The 20,355-nt window shown below is 41.5% G+C and overlaps 1 protein-coding gene across 1 annotated transcript; it reads right to left on the bottom strand.

Moving 5' to 3' along the window:
• Positions 1 to 5,372: 5,372 nt before the first annotated feature.
• MFSD4B (major facilitator superfamily domain containing 4B) lies at positions 5,373 to 20,205 on the bottom strand. The gene is given in 5 exon segments (XM_064289912.1): positions 5,373 to 12,161; positions 12,163 to 13,373; positions 16,481 to 16,597; positions 17,833 to 18,001; positions 19,899 to 20,205. Coding segments are annotated over 5 exon segments (1,728 nt in total). The 5' UTR covers positions 20,070 to 20,205; the 3' UTR covers positions 5,373 to 12,101.
• Between the last annotated feature and the right edge of the window lie 150 nt (positions 20,206 to 20,355).

Raw genomic sequence — 20,355 nt, 5'->3', positions numbered from 1 at the left:
TTGTTGGAGAACCTCAGAACGGCTGAGGAACAGAAGGCTCCAGGTGGGAACTAATAGTTTAAAAGACTGTTTAGAAGCAGTCAAACCTCACAAACCACCTGAATGTCACATATTCAGGCAACCACACCTGTCCCTTCATGCACAGTTGACCCCCAAGCTTATTCTGTAGAGAAGCAGAACAAGAGAGTCTCTGAACTTGGGAACACTGGGCACTGAGGAGGGCAGGATGAGGTGTGCCACTGAGATGCTGAGAGCAGGGAGATGAAGTGGAAGTCTGCACTCTCCACAATGGAGGGAGACCCTTCTGCCCACTGCCCATCTAGAGGAAAACACCAAAAGCCAGGTCCAGGGACAGTTACCCAGTAGGCAAGCTATGCGTGGGCTCACTTACTAATCTGTAGTGCACAATTTCACGTGTTTCACACCACATCTTCACGAGGGCCTTGCTTACTGGGTCTGTGCTCCCACATCATCGTGTGCCGCTTTGAGTAACTCATAACAAATTACACTTAATTATTTGTGCCAAGGAGCCCTGGTGACATAATGGTTAAAGAGCTAGGCTGCTAATGAAAAGGTCAGCAGTTCAAACCCACCAGCCGCATCCTGGAAATCCTATGGGGCAGTTTTACTCTGTCTTACAGGGTTGCTGTGAGTCGGAATCGATTTGTCAGCAATAGGTTTGGTTTTTTCTTTGGGGGGGGGGGTGTTATTTGTACCAACATTGGGATTAATCTCTCCATTAAACCCTAAATATCATGAGGACAGGAATTGTGTGATTTGCTCCCCAACATATCCCAACACCAATGCCTGGCAGTCACTCAAACTGATAAATGAGAGGATTGAATTACCCACCCTAGTCAAGACATCAGTTTACATACATATGGACACCTTCAATAAAGAGGTAGAGCATGGGCTCTGATGTCATACAAACCTAAATTTGAATTCTAGATCCATTTCCTAGTGGCCGTAGGACTTCCAGAGCAGGCGGGATCTAAGCTTATATCCTTATCTATAAGATAAATACCACCCCCTAAGGTTATTAAGGGTTAAAGAAGGTGATGAAACACACCCAGAATAGTGTTGGTAAAGGGTGCAAGAAAAGCAACTGTTATAAATAAGCTGATTGCTGCACTGACATGTATTTTTACAACCCCTCCTCCTACCAAAGGCTGTACAACCCTGACTTCAGTTTCCTCTGATAGCTGGAACTTGATGTATGAAGGGGGCACCCTGGGATTTCCGAGGCATCTCTGAGGGGGGGTCCGCCAACCTTTCGATTAGCAGCTGAGCACGTTACTGTTAGCACCACGCAGGGATGTCTTAGCAACCTTAACAATTATAAAAACTGTTTTATTAAACTAAAAGAGTTTTACTAAACTAGTGAGAATTATTTCCTGGTTAAAATTCCTCATTTCGGCTCCTTTATTTTTAATTTGGTTCTTATGTTAGTTTGCTGGGTACCTTGGAAATAATAATAATAATGTTGCTGGTGTTGTTATTCGTTGCCATCAAGTTGATTCTGACTCATGGCGACCCCATGTGTTACAGGTCAGAGCTGCTCCATAGATAGGGTTTTCTTGGATGACTCTTAATGGAAGCAGATTGCCAGGCCTTCTCTCTCCCACAGTACCACGGGGTGGATTTGAGCCTCCAACATTTAGATTAGCAGTTGAGCGCAAGCTGTACCACATAAGGGATCTTAAAAATAGTAATAGCTAATATTTATTTTGTGCTTAGTATGTCTGAGGGAATGTGCTAACTGCTTCACAAATATTATCTCATTTAAAGTTCACAGCCAAATCTCACATGAAAGAAAACTGAGATGCACAAAGATTATGTGGCCTAGGTAGAATTCAAATTCAAGAAGACAGACTCCCATACCCTTAACCACCACGCTTTATGCAAGATTTTTTAAATCCATTCTAATGGATCCATTAAAGTTTCCCAAAGCAGGAACAATGAAATAACTTCTGTAGAGCATAGACAGAAAAATGTTGTAAGGTGTGAGTCGATTTCAACTCAGTGACCCCATGTGACAGAATAGAACTGCCCTATAGAGTTTTCTTGGCTGTAATCTCTATGGAAACAGATCACCAGGTCTTTCTCCCACAGAACAGCTGGTTGGGTTCGAACCGCCAACCTTTTGGTTAGTAGCTGAGTGCTCAGCCGTTAAGCCACCAAGACTCCTAAACAGAAAATTCCATTCCCCAAACCATTATCTTTTCCCAGTAGGAGGTGGCAGAGGGTCCTGAGCCAATCCTCAAGTCCGTCCTTCTGAACCACAGTATGCTATTCCAACTTTCTGGCCCAAGGGATCCCCAGGCAGCACGTTGTGTGGCCAAAAATAGGCTACCAAATCCACTCTCATGCACAATTGAATCCATGGAAGATAAAGTAGGAGTGGAACGATAAACTAAGCCCTGCTTCCCTATGGAAAGCATTGGGAGCCCTTGTACATCACAGAGTTGGTTGTATTTAGAAGCTTGAAATCCATTCAATCCTGCCCAATGCCGAGGTTTCTGAATTTTTTATTTAGGAGGAGCCAGAAAAGACCTAGCTTTGCTCAGAGACACTGGTACGAAGCAAAGGTACAAGAGGATTCCTGGCCAGAGTACAGCTGTAAACTCAGGTCATCGAAAACAGAGACGATAACAAGTAAGGCCACCGGGAGTGTCATTTATTTTAATCGCTTAGATAGGACAAGGGACAGTGTGGTCAGATAGTTTCTCTCAGGTTAAACTTTCCCACTTTTAAAACTCTTTTCCGAAGATCCCATTAAAGTGTTAAAGGAAGGGTTACTATACACCTGAGTCATGCCACAAGTTGGAAGCATTTAACAAGATCATTACTATAGTTGTTTTACACAAGTTAAAAAAAAGGGGTGTGGCCACCAACAGCAGGCTTTGGCTGCTGGGCCCTGTAAAGAGGAAGCAGAATCACCGTGGCAACTGCCTGGCTTGCAACTTTGAAAACCTCACTTCCACTCTGAAACAGAAACATAGCTATAAGAATATTAATGAAAGAGTTATTAAACCAAAACCAAACCAAACTCATTACCGTCGAGTCGATTCCGACTCATAGTGTCCCTGTAGGACAGAGCAGAACTGCCCCCCAGAGTTTTCAAGGAATGCCTGGTAGATTCGAACTGCTGACCTTTTGGTTAGTAGCCGTAGTACTTAACCACTACACCACCAGGGTTTCCAAAAGGGTTATTAGTCAAGTAAATATTAACTAAAACATCCATCTAGTAATAGTTCTTTGGTGGACTTGTAAGTTGAGAAGTCAGATCATAAACTTCTTGAAAGAAGCTGAGGGGCTGAAGATGTTAGACATCATTTATAAAATACCTATATGAAGATAAAATGCTGTTCACATTTTAAGAATCCAATACAACTATCGCATACATTTTGAAACACTCACAATCTAAAATCTGGAAATATTCTGGATTAATTTCTGAAGGAGAGATTCCCAACTCATTTTTAAGCATCAATGAGACAGCAGATGATAAATGAATCTTATCTTACACCAACATCAGTATTTATATTAGTACTTTATTGAAACAAGTTTTTCCACTGTACAAAGCCACGTAAACAGTGAGCAATCTTAAAACCAGATGTAATAAATATATAAGATCACCCTTACCCCTTGAAACTCAAAAAATCAAAATGATTCGACCTGTCTAGAAAGACAACCTCCAACAGGTCCAGGTTTGGTTTTGGCAGGACTTCAAACAACAGGCTTGATTATCCACTTTCATTGACAGAGCAGCAGTGGAGGTAATAGGAACCTGGAGATCTCTCCCTCTCCAGCTTTCCTCCAGAGAAGGTGCACAGAAATTCATGCATTACAAAAGCAGCATGGCTTAGCCCAGCTATAAATCAGCCTTAAAACTAATAAAGGCTCCAGTTCCCTGCCATTGATAAAAGCAGTGGTTCTCAACTTTGGCTGTACATGACAATGACCTGGATACCTTTAAAAATATCAATACTCAGACTCCACTCCAGACCAATCAAATTAGTATTAAAGTAAAAATGCTGGCCATTAGTAGTTTTTAACAGTCCCAGGTGATTCTAATTGCAGCCAGGGTTAGAAGCCACTGGTACCAAGGCTTATTACTTGCACAGGGGGCAAGAATACATCCTGCAATCACGTTTTTCCCTTGTGTCCTTTTTCCTTCTGGAGCTTATGGATTCTGGAGAGTGTAGAGCAAATCGTACTTTGCCCTGCTTCAATATGACAAAGCACTTCACACATCTGAGCCAGAAAAAAAATACTCCGCTCCCTGAAATAAACCAAAAATAAGTCATCTAACTGGTTCTGATCTCAAAAACAATAAAACTTTGAACATTTCCTATAAACCTACATTCCCGAACACAAGCAACTGTAGCCCTGGCTTTTGCTGGGCTGCTGTCTGAAAATATGCCATGACCTTTGTGAATATGATTATCACATCAGAAAGCTGCTGTTATTCCACCATGGACAGACTAACGCAAGCTTGGAAAGTTTGGTAGTTTTTACTTTCTTCCTTTAAATACTTGAGCTCTTTCATTTGGCAGCCAGTCCTTCTCTTGCTCAATATGCAGGTAAACTTTTCCTTTCTTTAGTGCTTCTGTCTCTGAGTCTTTCTTCAATAAGGGTAAAAGCCCAAAGAGTGCTTGACTCAGAGCTGGATAATTTCGCCTGGGGGCAGATAGTTCTCTGCAAGTGCCAGTGAAAGGCTGAGAAATGAGAGCCTGCTTGGCTCGCCCAGGGCTGTTTGGAGGTGTAACCCAAGATCTAGTTCACCTCTAAATGTGTCTTCTTGGCTGCAGAGAACAAATCCCAAGGTTCATGTCAACCTCCTCTGCAACTTTCTAAGCAGGTTTTAACTACCTTAACCTCAACTGCACTATGCTAAGTGATTTTTACAAAACCCTAAACCAAGAATGACCCCAAAGACTCATGTAAAAATACTAGGAATCAAAGACACCAAGGTACCAAAAACCCTGCTACTTTACTAACTTTTCTGGAACTGCGTAAAACCCATTACAATAAGCTTTCCTGGCTCTTCTGCTAACAGAAATGTTGTCATTGCAAATCTTAGTTGAAATTGTAAAACATAAGCTTCTTGAAGGCTAGGGCCTTTGTCTTTTCTCTGTTATATTCCCAGGGCCCTGATCACTAAACAGTACATATTTGTTAAATGACTGAAATACAAGGACCTGGAAAACTTGCTGGTCCACAAACCAGTATCTCTTGCAAACTGGGGATCCTCTTGCATCTTACATAAACATAAATGCTACTTTATTAGGACAGAGCTTTTTTTTTTTTTTTTTTTTTGGTCACAACCAAAAAGTCCACTACTAATATTAACCTTGCCTAACAAGCTCTTCAAAAAAAAAAAAAAAAAAAAAGCCAGCAATTCACCAGGCCATCAGCCAGTTTACATCCCATTCTGGCATCCACTGGCAAATATTTACCAAACACCCCTACCCCATCCCCAACACTACCCTAAGACACCAGCAGACAGTAGAACTCTCCTTTTGGTTATAACTTCTGCACTCAGAGCAGTAGGGGTGGAAGCATAGAGGTGGCCACTCCCTTGATGAGGGCAGGAGGTACCCACCCCAAGGGAGGACCATTCATAGGCTGACCAGCAATCCCCCTCCTCCCCAGAGAGGCGGGGTGAAAGGCTCCGCCCAGTAAGGGCAACAGCAACCACTCAAGTGGTTTCCAGAATCAAGACAAGAGATAAACAGAGGATGGGCCAGGAGGGAGAAGGAAAACAGAGCAGACCCACAGAGGGACAGAGCTGCTGTGAGAGTGAGACAGAGAGGAGGCCCCCCCAGCCTGGCCACCACACTCATTCTGGCCCATGGTTCCCTGACAACAAACCACCTGGTCCTAAGGTGGCCAGAGGAGTCTCTGTGTTTGTAAACAAAAAAGGCCAGGACACAGGACAAAGAACAACTCATTTAGCAAAAAACACATGGTACTCCAATGACAGGAGAGGAAGTTCATTAATACTTAGTCCACAGCACCTAGCACAGAGTTCAGCTCTCAAACACTGACTCAATGACTGAACAAAAATTGGAAGCAGAGATAACATTGAGGTAGATGCCTGACTTTTAACCTTTGAGTTTACTTACTTAGCCTGCAGGTGATAACGAGCTGATTCTAATGGGTCAAAAAGTCTGCCTAGAATTGGAAGCAACACTAATGAAAGTGTGTGTTTCTCTAGCCTTTTCCTATAGCTGGTCTCTTCTGGGAAAACCAGATTAGGATAAAATCTAAGCCAAGTGATCCAAAGAATGCATTTTATGATTTCAACAAGTTGTTCAGAAGCTAAAAAGCTCAGCCCTTCGGCTAGGCATGTCACCTAACAACGTTGAAACATTCTCCAGGCCACCCATTAACTAACTCATAACCAAGCTGCATTAAACACAAGCTGCAATAAATTTAGCAACCAGGTACTAAGTGCATTCTACAATTAAACATATAAGCCAAAAGCAGAGCATGAAAACAATATAGAAGAATTAACAGCCACAGTGCAAGAACCTGAGGAATCACCTCTGAAGAATTAAAAACAAAAAATAACCATGGCAGAAATAGAAGACAAAGTAGCCACACACACAAAAAAAAAAGGTGGAAAATAAAAATTCTATTTGGCTGGGAAATTCAGTGTTGTAAAATCTTTAATCATTAAATATGAAACTATTTACACCGACTCAACTTCAATCTAGTTTAATCTAGCTCAAATGCCAAATGGCCAAAGTGTATCAAGGGAAAGGTGCTTAAATCCTCCTGACAACCAAGGTCACCAGCTGCAGTCTGCTTTATACACAAGGGAAGCCAAAAGATTCTCTTTTAGATCATTAAGCTAGACTGTCTACCATCATGACCCATTAAAAGCAGGCCTTGCTTAACAGCCATGATAATTTAAATTATGCTATCTGACAAGATCTCTATTACAACCTTTCTGACCCCAGATACATGTTAATATCAAGTACAAAGAGGAAATAAATTTTTCCTGGAAACATCTTCTATGACTGTTGAATGCCTTGTTTCTTTCACCAGACCTGTGCTGCCCAATGTGGCAGCCACTAGTTATGTGGATATCTGTTTATATTTAAATTAAATAAAAAATTCAATTCTTATGTTGTAGCCATATTTCAAGTCCTCAATAAGCCAAAGGTGGCTAGTGGCTACTGGGCAGTGCAGATATAGAACATTTCCAGCATCACAGAAAGTTCTATCGTACAGTGCTGCACTAGAGGGCAAGCGCCACGGGGCAAGAGCCCTGTGATTTTCCACCAGTGTACCCTCGGCACTCCCGCAGAGACTGCCAAATGGGAGGCACTCAACACACATGTGGAGTAAACCACAACGACCAGTGTGACAAACATTCCTTCTAAATGGAGAGAACTCAGATTGAGAATAGTCCTGGAGTGTGTGTGTGTGAGGGGAGGGGGGACACGGAGACTACAGGCTCTCAGAGAGATTTAGGTTCAAAATTAGAAAACCTTAAACAAAAATTTTTAAAATTCCCCGAAATAGTGAAGAATCCTATACTCCCTAAAAGTGGACCTTACTACTCAAAGTGTGGTCCATAAACAAGCAGCATCCCATCACCTAGAAGCTTGTTGTTTGCTGTCAAGTCTATTCCAACTCACAGTGACCCTACAGGACAGAACAGAACTGCCCCATAGGGTTTCCATGGCTGTAATCTTTAGGGAAGCAGAATGCCATTATCTTTCTCCCACAGAGCAGCTGGGAGTCCCTCAGAAGCTTGTCAGAAATGCATAACCTCAGTCCCCACCCCAGTCCTACTGAATCAGAATCTGTGTATTCAGAGGCAATTCTTATGCACATGGAAGTTTGACAAGCACTGGTCTAGGTCTCTGTCCTTCTACCCATGCAAGCACAGCTCAGCGGACTTAAAAACAGTATGTACAACTGCATGTGAGTCTACAATAATCTCAATAAAAATTTCAATTTAAAAATAGGCATTTTAAACAATTAACTTTATCTTCGTCTTTTCTGTATCTTTTCCCTACTACCTCCAACAGCACAGTGTAGAAAAATCCCAAACATATGTAAAAAACCTAATGCCCGTTGATTCCGACTCCTAAATATCTGTGGGTCCAAATATGCAAAATATACATACATGTGCGCACACGCACAGACACTATGAGCAAAACAAGTGCCCTTAACAAATGCAGATACAGGGCTACCCAGAAGAATAAATCTACTTCCATCAAGAATGTTAAGCCCTATTTCGTAATAACTTCTAAATGGCAGGGTTGAGTGATACATCACTACGGTAAACCAAAAGTTCTGGCTGCAGGGACCCTGGTTGTTCAAAGTATCTATCTACACCCAAAGCACTCTACATGTGATCTGGGTTGCATACTCTGTTTCAGGAGTGTGTCTTCACACTGGTCATGTCCCAATTATGTTTTGGGTTTTTTTAAGTAAACTGCAATCCTTTGAACTAAGAACCAGTCTACCAACTGTAGTGTCAATATGTTCTGGCCACAAAATTCAAGTTGTTTCTGACACTTGATTTAGAAGACAGAAATTTTTTTTTCACCCCATAACCCTTTACTTAGGAAATGAAGTTTAGAAGAAATTTAATGACTTTTCTAGGAGTTTGGTATTATGGATTATTTTTCCTTTTTCCTTATGTTTTTATGTATCTCCCTAATTTTCTATCATGAACTTTATATCTTTATTACCTTTATATTAAAAATTGATTTTTAAAAAAGATTTTCAAGCAGCTAGAGATACTTCTTTAAAAAACAGTGATGTAACTGAAAAATGCTCTCCAAGTGTCTCTGGACTTCACTGAAAATAAAATGAAATTTCTCCATTTCTCTGATATTAAGCTGCATTTGAACAAGTTAAAAGTAGAGCAGTAAAGGGCATGAAATAAAATGTCAAGGAAAAAAAGGCTAATTGAGTTAATCCAGTACCCCACAAGGATTCCCCTGGATTGGCTTTGACTGGCCTGGCTTATGGGGAGCCTTCCATCCGCACCCTAGTACGCTCAACGGGCTGTCCCTATAGTCACTTCTAGTGACTGCTGGAGTTTTCTTTTCCCTGGCTTGAAGTTTTTAGCCCTTTTGAGAACCCAAATTTTCGGTTACCTGAGTGTGGCAGACACAATGAGTCATGTCCCTGTCCTATCCTCTCCCCTTCAGTTTGGGGGTACCCTGTAACTTGCTTCTTGTCAGTAGAATACGGCAAAGGTAATGGAGTGTCATTCCCGTTATTACCTTACATTTTTTTAAGACTCCAGCTAATCAGACTAGAGCAAGAGATTCTTCTTTGAGGAAGTAAGCTGCCATGCTGTAAGAGGATTCATGAGAGGGCCACACAGCAAGGAACTGTGGGAAGCCACTAGGAACCGACAGTGTTGTCTGGCTGACAACCAGCAAAAAACAAGACCTCAGGCCAAGCACAAGAAACTGAAGACTGCCAACAACCACATGAGCTTGGAAGGGGACCCCGAGCTGAAGAAAGGAAGAAAGACCATCTGACACCTTGAATGCTACTTTGTGATACCCTTGGCAGAGGATCAGCTAAGCCATGCCTAGAATCCTGAACTAAGATAATAAATGTGTGTGGTTTTAAATCACTAAATTTTTGGTAATTTGTTTCACAGCAATAGAAAACTTGGGTGGCGGTTACTTGGGTATCAGCAGACATTTACTCAAGATCTGACCATCAGGATGAATAATTCTAATGATCAACTAATTCATGGAATTAGTTGTACTGTCTTTTCCTTCCAATATGGAAATACATTCTCAAACTTTAACGAAGCCTGTAATCTCATATGGCCATTAACACTTTGGTTTGTGGAAACCTAATGGATTTTCTGGTGTGGATTCCCCATCTTCTATCATGTTATTACCATTCTTCTCTCCCTGAGCTGTATCCTTCATCCTCTAAAAGGAGATACTACAGGAAGGATCCCTGTTCTAGCAAGCCTCCCAGCTGCCAAATAGCTCATTCTGCTTAAATGCCAACAACCTGAGAAAAAGCAGAAGAAGAACAAAAGTAATCTCTAGTTCTATCCAGGGCTTCAAACTGGTTCATTCTGGTCTCACCCCGTTCTGAGAATTTGCAAATTCTCAGGAGGGGGTGGAACCAGAATGAACTGGTTCAAAGCCCTGGTTCTACCTAAGGGTACAAAAAAACCAAACCCAGCGCTGTCGAGTCAATTCTGACTCATAGCAACCCTACAGGACAGAGTAGAACTGCCCCATAGAGTTTCCAAGGAGCGCCTGGTAGATTCAAACTGCCGATGCCTTGGTTAGCAGCCATAGCACTTAACCACTACGCCACAGGATTTCCACCTAAGGATACAATATTTCGAAAAAAGAGGAAAAGGCTTTTTTTACTGTTGATTTCTCTACCATCCTCCTCGCAAGTTGTTATTAATATGAACGAATATTGTGGCCGATACATAAGGTGAATGGGCAGCGGTCAAGAAAGGTGTTGCATTTTCACTTAAGACAAAACAAAGGCAAATTTATAGAACTTAGAAAGAAAAAGCATATATAGTGCTACCAGGTAGAAATTAGGTGTCATCCAGCATAAAACTTGAGAGAGGTAAACAGTATCTGTCAATTTCAGTCATTTATCAAAGGATATCCCATACTAGTTTGCCATTCCTCATCTGAAATACCTTTTCTGAGCCCTGATTCCTAGCCCAACAAGGCACCTTCTAGCCTTTGCTTAGGTTTCCCAGGTATTTCAAACTTAGAAAGGCGGAGACGTGGATGGGCGACACAGGTATCGGGATCACTGGAATAGCCTGAGCCTCAATGGAAATTAAACCAGCAGCCTGGTTTACAATGCTTATGAGAATCGAGTCCCGAACTGCAAGGCCGTTCACCAACTCTGAACCCGAAGTAGGCAAATGACCTCGAGAGACCCCTTCACGGCCCTACTACTAACGTAGTAACTCTGAAGCAGTTGCTAAAATCAGAACACAGCATCTCCAAATCCCATTTGAGCATAATTCGAGAAAAAAAAACTGCATATAAAAATAACTTTTCTTTTAAATAAAAATATCCGTAAAAATAGTATGATCTCAGTAATTGAACAAATTACTGTATTTCACTGACCCTAAGACACTGATTATAAAACACACCATTATTTTATGTACTTCTATGAGGAAAAAAAAATGTCAATTAAACTTTGTCACAATATTACATGACCAGTGGCTGTAAGATCCTGATTTCGGAGATATTAAAAATGTGAAAAAAATACATCTTAGAATAGATGGAATAAAGCACTCAAAAAAGTATTCTTCAGATAATTACTCAAATAAAGTATTAAACATTAAGTCTATTAAATTGAGACATATTCACAATCAGTACCACACTCTTAAAGCTGTTTATCATTTTTGTTTCACTTCTCATCTGAAATGAAGAACAGGTAGCACTTACCATTAATTTCTAGCAGACACCTTGGACAAACCTTAAAACTTTGGATGCCCACTTTGGAAATCATTTCATTTTCACTTTGGGGATCACAGAGTTGCACATGGGATGAGATAAACGAGGCCTAAATAAGTGACTTCGTGCAGTCAGAAAGCTTGAAGCCAGGTCTCTTGGGCCCTGCTCTGTGTTCAGAAATCAGAATCAAACGAGTGGTTACCATCGTCTAGTCAACCTTACAAACTGGATAAAGCAATTAATACAAACCTCTGTCCACTTTCGAATTGTTTTATGAAATTACTATCCTCAGCTTCCCTGGAAAAATACTGATGCCTGATAATTTGTTCAGCTAATCAATTCAACTCTTAGATTATTCCATTCTATTAGAAAAGTACCCAACTTCTCAACAACAAACGCTTTCTTTGCATGCTCTGAGGGGTAAAGTCCATAAAATGTTACCTAATCAGTCACATGCCAAACATTAGCCCCGTAACAAGATATTACTGTCTGAGACCACCTGGGTCTTTATGGATGATACTGGAAATTACAGGACATTTCAAAACTTTTTAACATTTGCTATAATCTGACCTGGAAATTTTGAACCCCAAAAGCATGTAGAAAATCTGCTAATGCTCTGACTGGCGTCCTTAGAAATGGCAATACTCAAGGAAGTCAATAAGTAATCCATCTTCTTCCCAGCGCGTTAGTCCTTTTTTTCCTGGTTTCTGTCAAGATGCTTCACAGGGTAGTTGCCACCACTAACTGCAGAGGACTCAAACGGTAATGCATTTGAGAATGACTGGTTGCAGACTTCAGAGGTAGGCTCCATCAAAATATTTCTAGAGGTTTCTATCACAGAGTTTCTCACTGTGTCATTCATTTCGATCACTTCAAAGTCCATTTCATTCCAATTTTCTGCATCTTCCTCGTCATTCTCTTCTTCATAGTCATTCAGCCCAGAGCTAGAGAGCAAAGCTTTCTGGTCCTCATTCTTTCTTTCTTTTCGCTGATGTTTAAGAGGTGCAGTGGCTAATTTATACAGCACAGGGAATAAAATAAAAGTGGCTATTGCTGACCCCAAAGAGGTATACAGAACTACAGGTAAATCAGGGTATTTTCCTTGAAGAATTCCAATTACTGCAGGAATAGCCATTTCGCCCAGGGCAGCACCAATCACAAAAAATGCGGCAGCTTTGCCTTGGATGGTCGTGTACTGCTCAATCCAAGAAACACCACTGGGAAATGTTGTCGCCATGGACGCCCCATACACTGAAGTTGCTACCCAGAGACAAAGTGGGTTCTTGTTAAAAAGCACCAGCAATAACGATGAAACCAGGCTGCTGATGTTGCTCGACACAATCATGGTTCCAGGTTGCAAGCATGTCGCAAAAAAGATTGCCAGGCCCCTGCAGGCTGCGAAAGTCCCCCAGAAGATGGAGTTCAACCCAGCCGCTTCACTTTCTTTCATGCCAACATGGGTGGTTGCAAATGAGAAAATATAAGAGCCATATGTTACCTCGGCTCCAACATAAAAAAAGAAGAACAGAAAAAGGAGACAAAGAAGGGCTCTGTGATATTTTGCTCTCCGCAGTGTCCGAGCAGATGTTTTTTCTTTATCACGTCTTGAACTGTTCTTTAAAAACAGACCAAAAAGAAATACAGAAACTACAAACATGTAAGTACCGATAACTGTATAAGCCCACAGTAATTTCATATCGTCTGGTACTCCAAATATAGACTCTGAGTCAGCTTCAGATGATGGGCTGAGGGCAGACTGGTTACTGAAATCAGCCTCTGTGTGGTTTTCGCCAGACACGGTCGTACTTAATGCCAGTTTGGCCAACAGTGGAGCCAAAAAGGCACCCAAAGCAAAACTGAAGTGTAAGGCCTGCATATGTGGGGCTCCTTCGTCCCCCCAAATAGCCAAGATAAGGACGTTACCACCTACCAATGAAAGACAGGAAAAATGATTTAAGTTAATTACCCTAAAATAAGCATAGTTCATTCTTATCAAGAAGAGTGTAAGTCTATTTTACGTGCCACAAAGATTATAATATTCTAAGTTATCAAACACTGAAACTAAGTCAATTTTGTGATTAAGGAATTCTAATCCACTAATTTCAGAGAACTATAAGCATTACAACATCACACACTCACAAGCTGAATTACATATACATGCTAGTAAGCCACTACCTCTTAGAGCCAGGCACCTTAGCTAAGGAATTCATATAATAAAGTTCTAATACCAAGAAGTGGGGAGGAATATTTATATATATTATATATTGTATTCTTAATAAATGTTTTAATTTATATATCTAGATAAAAGGCAAAATTTTATCATCAGATTGTGGCCAAATTACCAAGGCTTTCTGTACTTGCAACTGGTAGCCCCTTGAGAAAAATTATTTATGTATACAGCAGACGAAAACCACTCTTCAGAAACCTGAACACTACAAAATTCTGGCACGCCCATTTGATGACATACAGCCCCATTCTAGCGCCTGCACCTACAGTATCTAAATACCTACGAGGCGAAAGGCAAGCAGCATGAAGTCTTTGTGTTTAACAGATCTGAAGATAAACATACAATTCAACTAACATTTAAAGTATAAAATATTTCCTTGGCCTATCAAGTAATAGTAGAGCAGGGAAGAGGGAAAGAGAGTTGGTTTCAGGGGTTATTATGGATTGAATTGTGTCCCACAAAAATATGTATAGAAAACCTAACCCCTGTACCTGTACCTGTACCTGTACCTGTAAATATGACCCTGTTTGGAAAATGAGGTTTTCTTTTGTCATGTTAATGAGGTCATACCAGTGCAGACTGTGTCCTAAACGTAATCACTTTTGGGTTATAAAAAAAGCAGATCATTGCAATATTGGTTGCAAATCCTTGAATTTGTCAGCACTCGCCCTACTTCCTCCCAGGCTTCCCATTGTCCATTCACCCAGCTTTCCTGCCCCTACCGTTCTTCTGAACTTTGCTTTTGGGCAAATGCTCCCCTTTAGATCTCATACACGTAACTGCTTCGAGGTGCATGTCCCTTACTGGTGTTATTGTTCATTTTACGAGCCTGTCTGTTATGTGGAAAGCCTGGTGGCACAGTGGTTAAGTGCTACGGCTGCTAACCAAAGGGTTAGCAGTTCGAATCTACCAGGCACTCCTTGGAAACTCTATGGGGCAGTTCTCTCTCCTATAGGGTCGCTACGAGTTGGGATCGACTTGATGGCACTGGGTTTGTTTTTGGGTTTTTTTGGTCTATCATATGGCTACCGTGTGATCTCTGGGAGTGATTTTAGTTCCAAGTTTGAAGGGTGTCTAAGGGCCATAGTCTCGGGGTTCTACCAATCTCTATCAGAACAGTAAGTCTGGTCTTATTTATGAGTTTGAATTTCACTCTACATTTCTCTCCCACTCTGATACACTAGGTTCTTAACTTGGGTTACCAGATCGCAGGGGGGTAGGGTAGAGAGGAAAATGTAACAGAACGGAAGATGAGAGGAAGAACAGAAAAAGAGAGAGTCAATGAAAAAAAAAGGAAAAAAAGAATGTTTAATAAATATGTATATGGTCATGAATATGAAAAAAAAAAAAAAAGCAGATCAGACACAGAGAGAGAAAGACAGAAGACACGTGAGGATCATCAAAAAGCAAAGGAACACCAAGGATCATTGCAGGGCACAAGTAACTAGGAGACAAGACTCACAGAAGTAATCAATGAGGCCAAAAACCTAATTTGGACTTTTGGCCTCCAAAACTGTGAGAAAATAAATTTCTGTTCTTTAAAGCCAACCACTTGTGGTATTCCTATTATGGCAGCACTAGGTAACTAAGACAAATCAGCTGCCATCGAGTCAGTTTTGACTCATAGTGACCGCATGTGTGTCAGAGGAGGACCTTGCTCAATAAGATTTTCAATGGCTGATTTTTGGAAGTTGATTATCAGGCCTTTCTTCCAAAGTGCTTCCGCGTGGACTCGAACCTCCAACCACTTGGTTAGCAGCTGAGCATGTTAACTGTTTACACCAGACAGAGACTGTGATGACTAAGACAGGGGGAACAAATGCCACATATGATATTTTGTAGATCTTAAAAAAATATCAAGATACATAGAAAGGATCTCCTGCAGGAGGGTAGGAACTTTGTGAGAACAGAAAACAAAGAGAAAGCAAAACAGTGCACAGCATGAGTTTTTCTTAGCTCAAAAGCCAGGGTGCATTTTAAATTGGATGGCTGCTTCTATGCTTCCTCAGCTAGACAATGGTAGTGGTTCCAAACTTGGTTTAACTTATTAAACCATCAATTCCTCCTGTACTACAATGGTAAATTTCTATCCTGAAATAAATCCCTCTCACCTGCACTGTAATTACTCCATTTAGATGCTATAAATCGACAGTCTCTCATAGAACAAAATTCTTTACGTTTCTTCCATGGTTGGCCACTCAAAAACAGGCTCTCTACCTGGTGAAAGGAATCCCTGGGTGATGCAAATGGTTAACACGCTCAGCTGCTTACTGGAAGGTTGGAGGTTTAAGTTCACCCAGAGGTACCTCAGAAGAAAGACCTGATGAACTACATCCAAAAATCAACCACTGAAAACTCTATGGAGTACAGTTCTACTCTGACAAACTTGGCGTCACCATGGGTCTGAATCAACTCTATGGCAACTGGTTGGTTATCTGGTGAGGAGGATGGTTCTGGCTGGGTAACCCCATGACCAACTCGATAGGTCAGTGTCATTTTAGGGGGTATTCCAGATGACAGCTTACTATCAGCTGCTCTATTTCTGGAGCCCTGGTAGTGCAGTAGTTAAGGGCTTGGCTGCTAACCAAAAGGTCAGCAGTTTGAATCCACCAGTCGCTTCCTGGAAACTCTATGGGGCAGCTCTACTCTATAGTTCTACTCTATAGGGGTGCTATGTGTCAGAACTGACTTGACAGCAATGAGTTTGGTTTTAGGTTTTTTTGTTTTATTTTTATTTTTTGGCACTATTTCTACTTCATAACAGAAAGTCCCTCTTACCAAAGATGACACTGAAGGACTCACTAACCTGTATCCAGAATGCCAATTGAAGCACCAAAGACGGACATCATGACAATCAGTAGTACTGCTCTCTTGCAAAAAGGAACAAGATAAAGACCAACTGTGGTAGCCAACATTGACGTCCCTGAGAGGAAAGGTAAAAGTAAGCTATAAAAACTGATACTCGTATGAAGAGTCATGGATCAATTCAACATAAGAAAAGCTCCCCAAAAAACGCAAAATAAGGTCATGCTAAGAGTACATATGTTTATTTCATTTAAAAGCTTTTATAATCTTTATAGACTATAAAACATGTTACTCTAATGTGAATATATTTCCAGCAACGCTAAAAATCAAAGTATAAATTATACCTCAAGGTAAAGTTTTATAGCAAAAAAGGTAAAAAAAAAAAATTATTTTAAGACAAAATGTTTCAAATTTAAGAGCCTAAAGTGATTTTTAGAGATGAGGTTAAAACAAAATAAAACGCAATTATTATAGTAGTTTGCAGCAGAAATTTATGCAGTTTGGAGAATAGGGAGGAAAATACAAGAAATATATTCTTTCAATCCACTTTGGAAGTAAGAGGGATTAGTTATTTATTCATCAACAATAGTAAGTTATTCTTCTTGCTTCTAAAGCATTTTTATCATATTACTAATCCAAATTTTCTTTAAACATGTCAGTTTATTTTACAGATCATATTAAAATCTTTCAAAGATAGAGTCGGGAGGTCTGGACTTATCATTGACATGGGGCAGCAGAAACAATAATTTAGTCTATATCATTTCACCTGCCATGCCCTCCTCCTTCATTCCTAGCCCTGGGTTTTTTTATATCATTTCACCTGCCATGCCCTCCTCCTTCATTCCTAGCCCTGGGTTTAGCCTGGGCAGATACAAGGAGCTCATTCTGAACTATGGTGGCCTCAGGAGACCTGCCCTAGACCCTGGTCAGTAGGGCTCTTCGGACAACCAGCGTGTGATCCAGGTAGTGCCCAAATTACAATGAAGGTCGGCAAGTGCAAGGATCGCTGACAAACTCTATGGCTAATCTATGTTTCCAGGACAGCCGAGCACAGATGCTCTGTAAATGTCAAGGTGATAGCAGGCACCAGGAAAACTTTGTATTAAGGACACCCATGTAAACTGTCAATAATTCTGCAGCCTAGGATTTTTCATATTTAAGGATAAATTATAAATTTGCCGAAATCCACAAGGAAGCTAAAATCAATGTTTACTTACCCAAAAGTAAAAAATGATTCATACAGTCAAAAAGAAATCCACCAATCACCCAAAACCCAGTGTTTTTTTCACATTTTAAGGACAAATTATAAATTTGCTGAAATCCACAAGGAAGCTAAAATCAATGTTTACTTACCCAAAATTAAAAAATGATTCATACAGTCAAAAAGAAATCCACCAATCACAGAACCAGTCAAATATCCAAAGGCACGGCCCACAAAAATCAGAGAAAGACCACTGATATTGGTATTCACATTTGTTGCCAAATCTTGAAATGTGGGTCCCAGTATGGCGACACTCATTCCCTAGGATTTAAAAAGACAAAAGCCTTTACTTACAATCATCAAAATGCTATCTATGTGGTACCATATAAAGGGGTGAAGGATTACGTTTAGTCCCACAGCCAGGAAAAATTCACAGTAACACCTGTATTACTAAATTCACAAACTGCTACTTCTGGTGTGTCAAATCCCATAGTTTTTCTAACTTGGACAATTCTCAATCATTAAAAAAAAAAATCTTTAGACTCTTTGCTGTAATTGTTTCCTTTTAGATCAATATTTTAAAAGACTTAATATTAAGTATTCATGGTCAATAAAATGTAACATTAAAAAACTATTTTTGAAATAGTTTTGTATATTTTGAAATATACCACCTGCACAAATAGCTAACAGGAGAATTTAGATGTTAAAAGTTTAAATTATCAAACCATCAAAATGTTACTCCCTTTTTTTTATTTGTGTTGCAAAAACAGGCAGCAGTATTTCTGGATTGATCCAGGGACCTTTCTCTGAACCATCCATATAAAACACCCAGGACCTAAACAATTTAAACTTCTTAAATCTAAGTTTTTCCTCAAAGAAAACCCAAGCCATCTGGAGTATAGGTGTAAGGCTTTCTTAAAAAATATGACATATACCTGTATAGAATGACTTTAAAAATAAAATTTTACTCAAAGACAATGTAAAGTTAGCTAGAACTAACAGAAAAGTCAACAGGTGGATACTTTTTAAATGTTTTTAATCGGTCTACATTTTTTCCCGTTCCGATTACACTGCTCTGCTTTAAAGGCGTGTGTCCCCTGCTTAAAGCGTAGCAGCCCGGGATTAAGGACTGGCATGGGCACAGGCAGAGCAAGCACCACATACAATGATGGAAGGCTGGGTTCAGCTTTAGTTGAGCTAGTTCATCCTTGCAAAGCACTTACCACAGGTCCTGGCACACAGAGAAGACTCACCAGGCCTCCGATTTTTTTTGCTTTCAAATCGAAACACTCCGACTCTAAGAATCACTTGTGACTCAGTCTCAGAGAAAGATGCTAAGGACCAGAAGTGACTCTCCTCAAGAGTATTCACACTCCCAACTTCCCTGGATCCCAATTATCAAGCCAAAGTGATAAAAAGGGGGCTTCCGGAAACTGGTGAATTTCAGGGTGGCCAGGAGGTTTGGCAAAAGGCCTTCTATTCTTGCAGCTTGCTCTAAGAAAAACACTTGAGAAACTGAGTTTGTTTTAAATAAGATTGTGGGCAGAGTAAGAGACGCGTTGTTTCTGGATCTACCTCTTAACTAGCTATGTGATCCGGAAAAGCCACTTTCCCTCCTTGGGCTTATTTCCCTATCTGCAAAATTAAGGGGGTTGCTGACTTCGGTCAGACCACTGTTGTTGTTGGGTGCCGTGGAGACAATACCGATTCACAGCGACCCTATTATGACAAGAGAACTGCCCCACTGGGTGTCCTAGGCTGAACTCTTTATTGAGAGCAGATCCCCAGGTCCTTCCCAAGGCGCTGGTGGGTGGGCTCAGAACCGGAGCGCTCTACCACTGCTCCAAGAGGGCTCCTTGGTCACACCACTTTGCGTAACAATTTGGGGGGGAAGGGGCGACTGGGCGCGGGAGACGGTGGCTGTAGACCTGGGCAACCACTCTTGTATCTCCCCGTTCCACGCAGCGGAGTTAGGAAGGTTTGCTGGAGCTGGAAAATATATTAGGAAAATCAATTTCGCACTTGACAACAACCCTCTAAGATTAGAATTGTGCCCATTTTCCAGATGACGAAATTGAGACTCGGGCACATTAAGTAACGTGCCCAAGGTCACAAAGTTTGCAAATGACGGAGGCGACACTCGAACTCGAAAAGCCGAGTTCTCTGCAGGATGCCTGCAGACGCCCCAGCCTGCGAGGGTTCCATCCCCGGCTCTCACCAGCCCTAGGAAGGCGGCACACAGGACCGCGGTGGTGAACCAGCGCAGGATGTTCCCGGTTCGGCCGCTCCGCAGGAAGACCGCCTCCGGCTCGTTCTCCGCCGGGGCCTCGGCTTGCAGGAGCCGCTGCCCAGTGGCCGGGGCCTCGGCCCCGCAGAGCTCCAGTTCCATCTCCAGTTTTGCGGCTTCAGAAAAGCGGTATTGCTGTAGCCGGGGCTTCTCGGCCGAGCCTCCGGAGCTCTGAGCCGCGGTCCCGCCCCTCCAGTGCCGGCAGTCCCGCCTGGCACACCTCCCGGGGGCGGCTCCTAGTTAGGGCCTCGAGGTCCGACTTTGGAACGTGGCCGGGATTGCAGGCCGCTGACCCGCGGCCTCCAGCTCGCACAGCGCCTGCGCGTTTCACGTGGCGGAAATGTGGCCTTTCACCAACCCAGGCATAGACACAAACCGGAAGTTGATA

The sequence above is a fragment of the Loxodonta africana genome, chromosome 1 (genome assembly GCF_030014295.1).
Source record: "Loxodonta africana isolate mLoxAfr1 chromosome 1, mLoxAfr1.hap2, whole genome shotgun sequence".
In the NCBI taxonomy this organism is placed as follows: domain Eukaryota; kingdom Metazoa; phylum Chordata; class Mammalia; order Proboscidea; family Elephantidae; genus Loxodonta; species Loxodonta africana.
The sequence above is the reverse complement of the archived record's forward strand: the minus strand, read 5'-3'. Positions and strand labels throughout refer to the sequence as shown.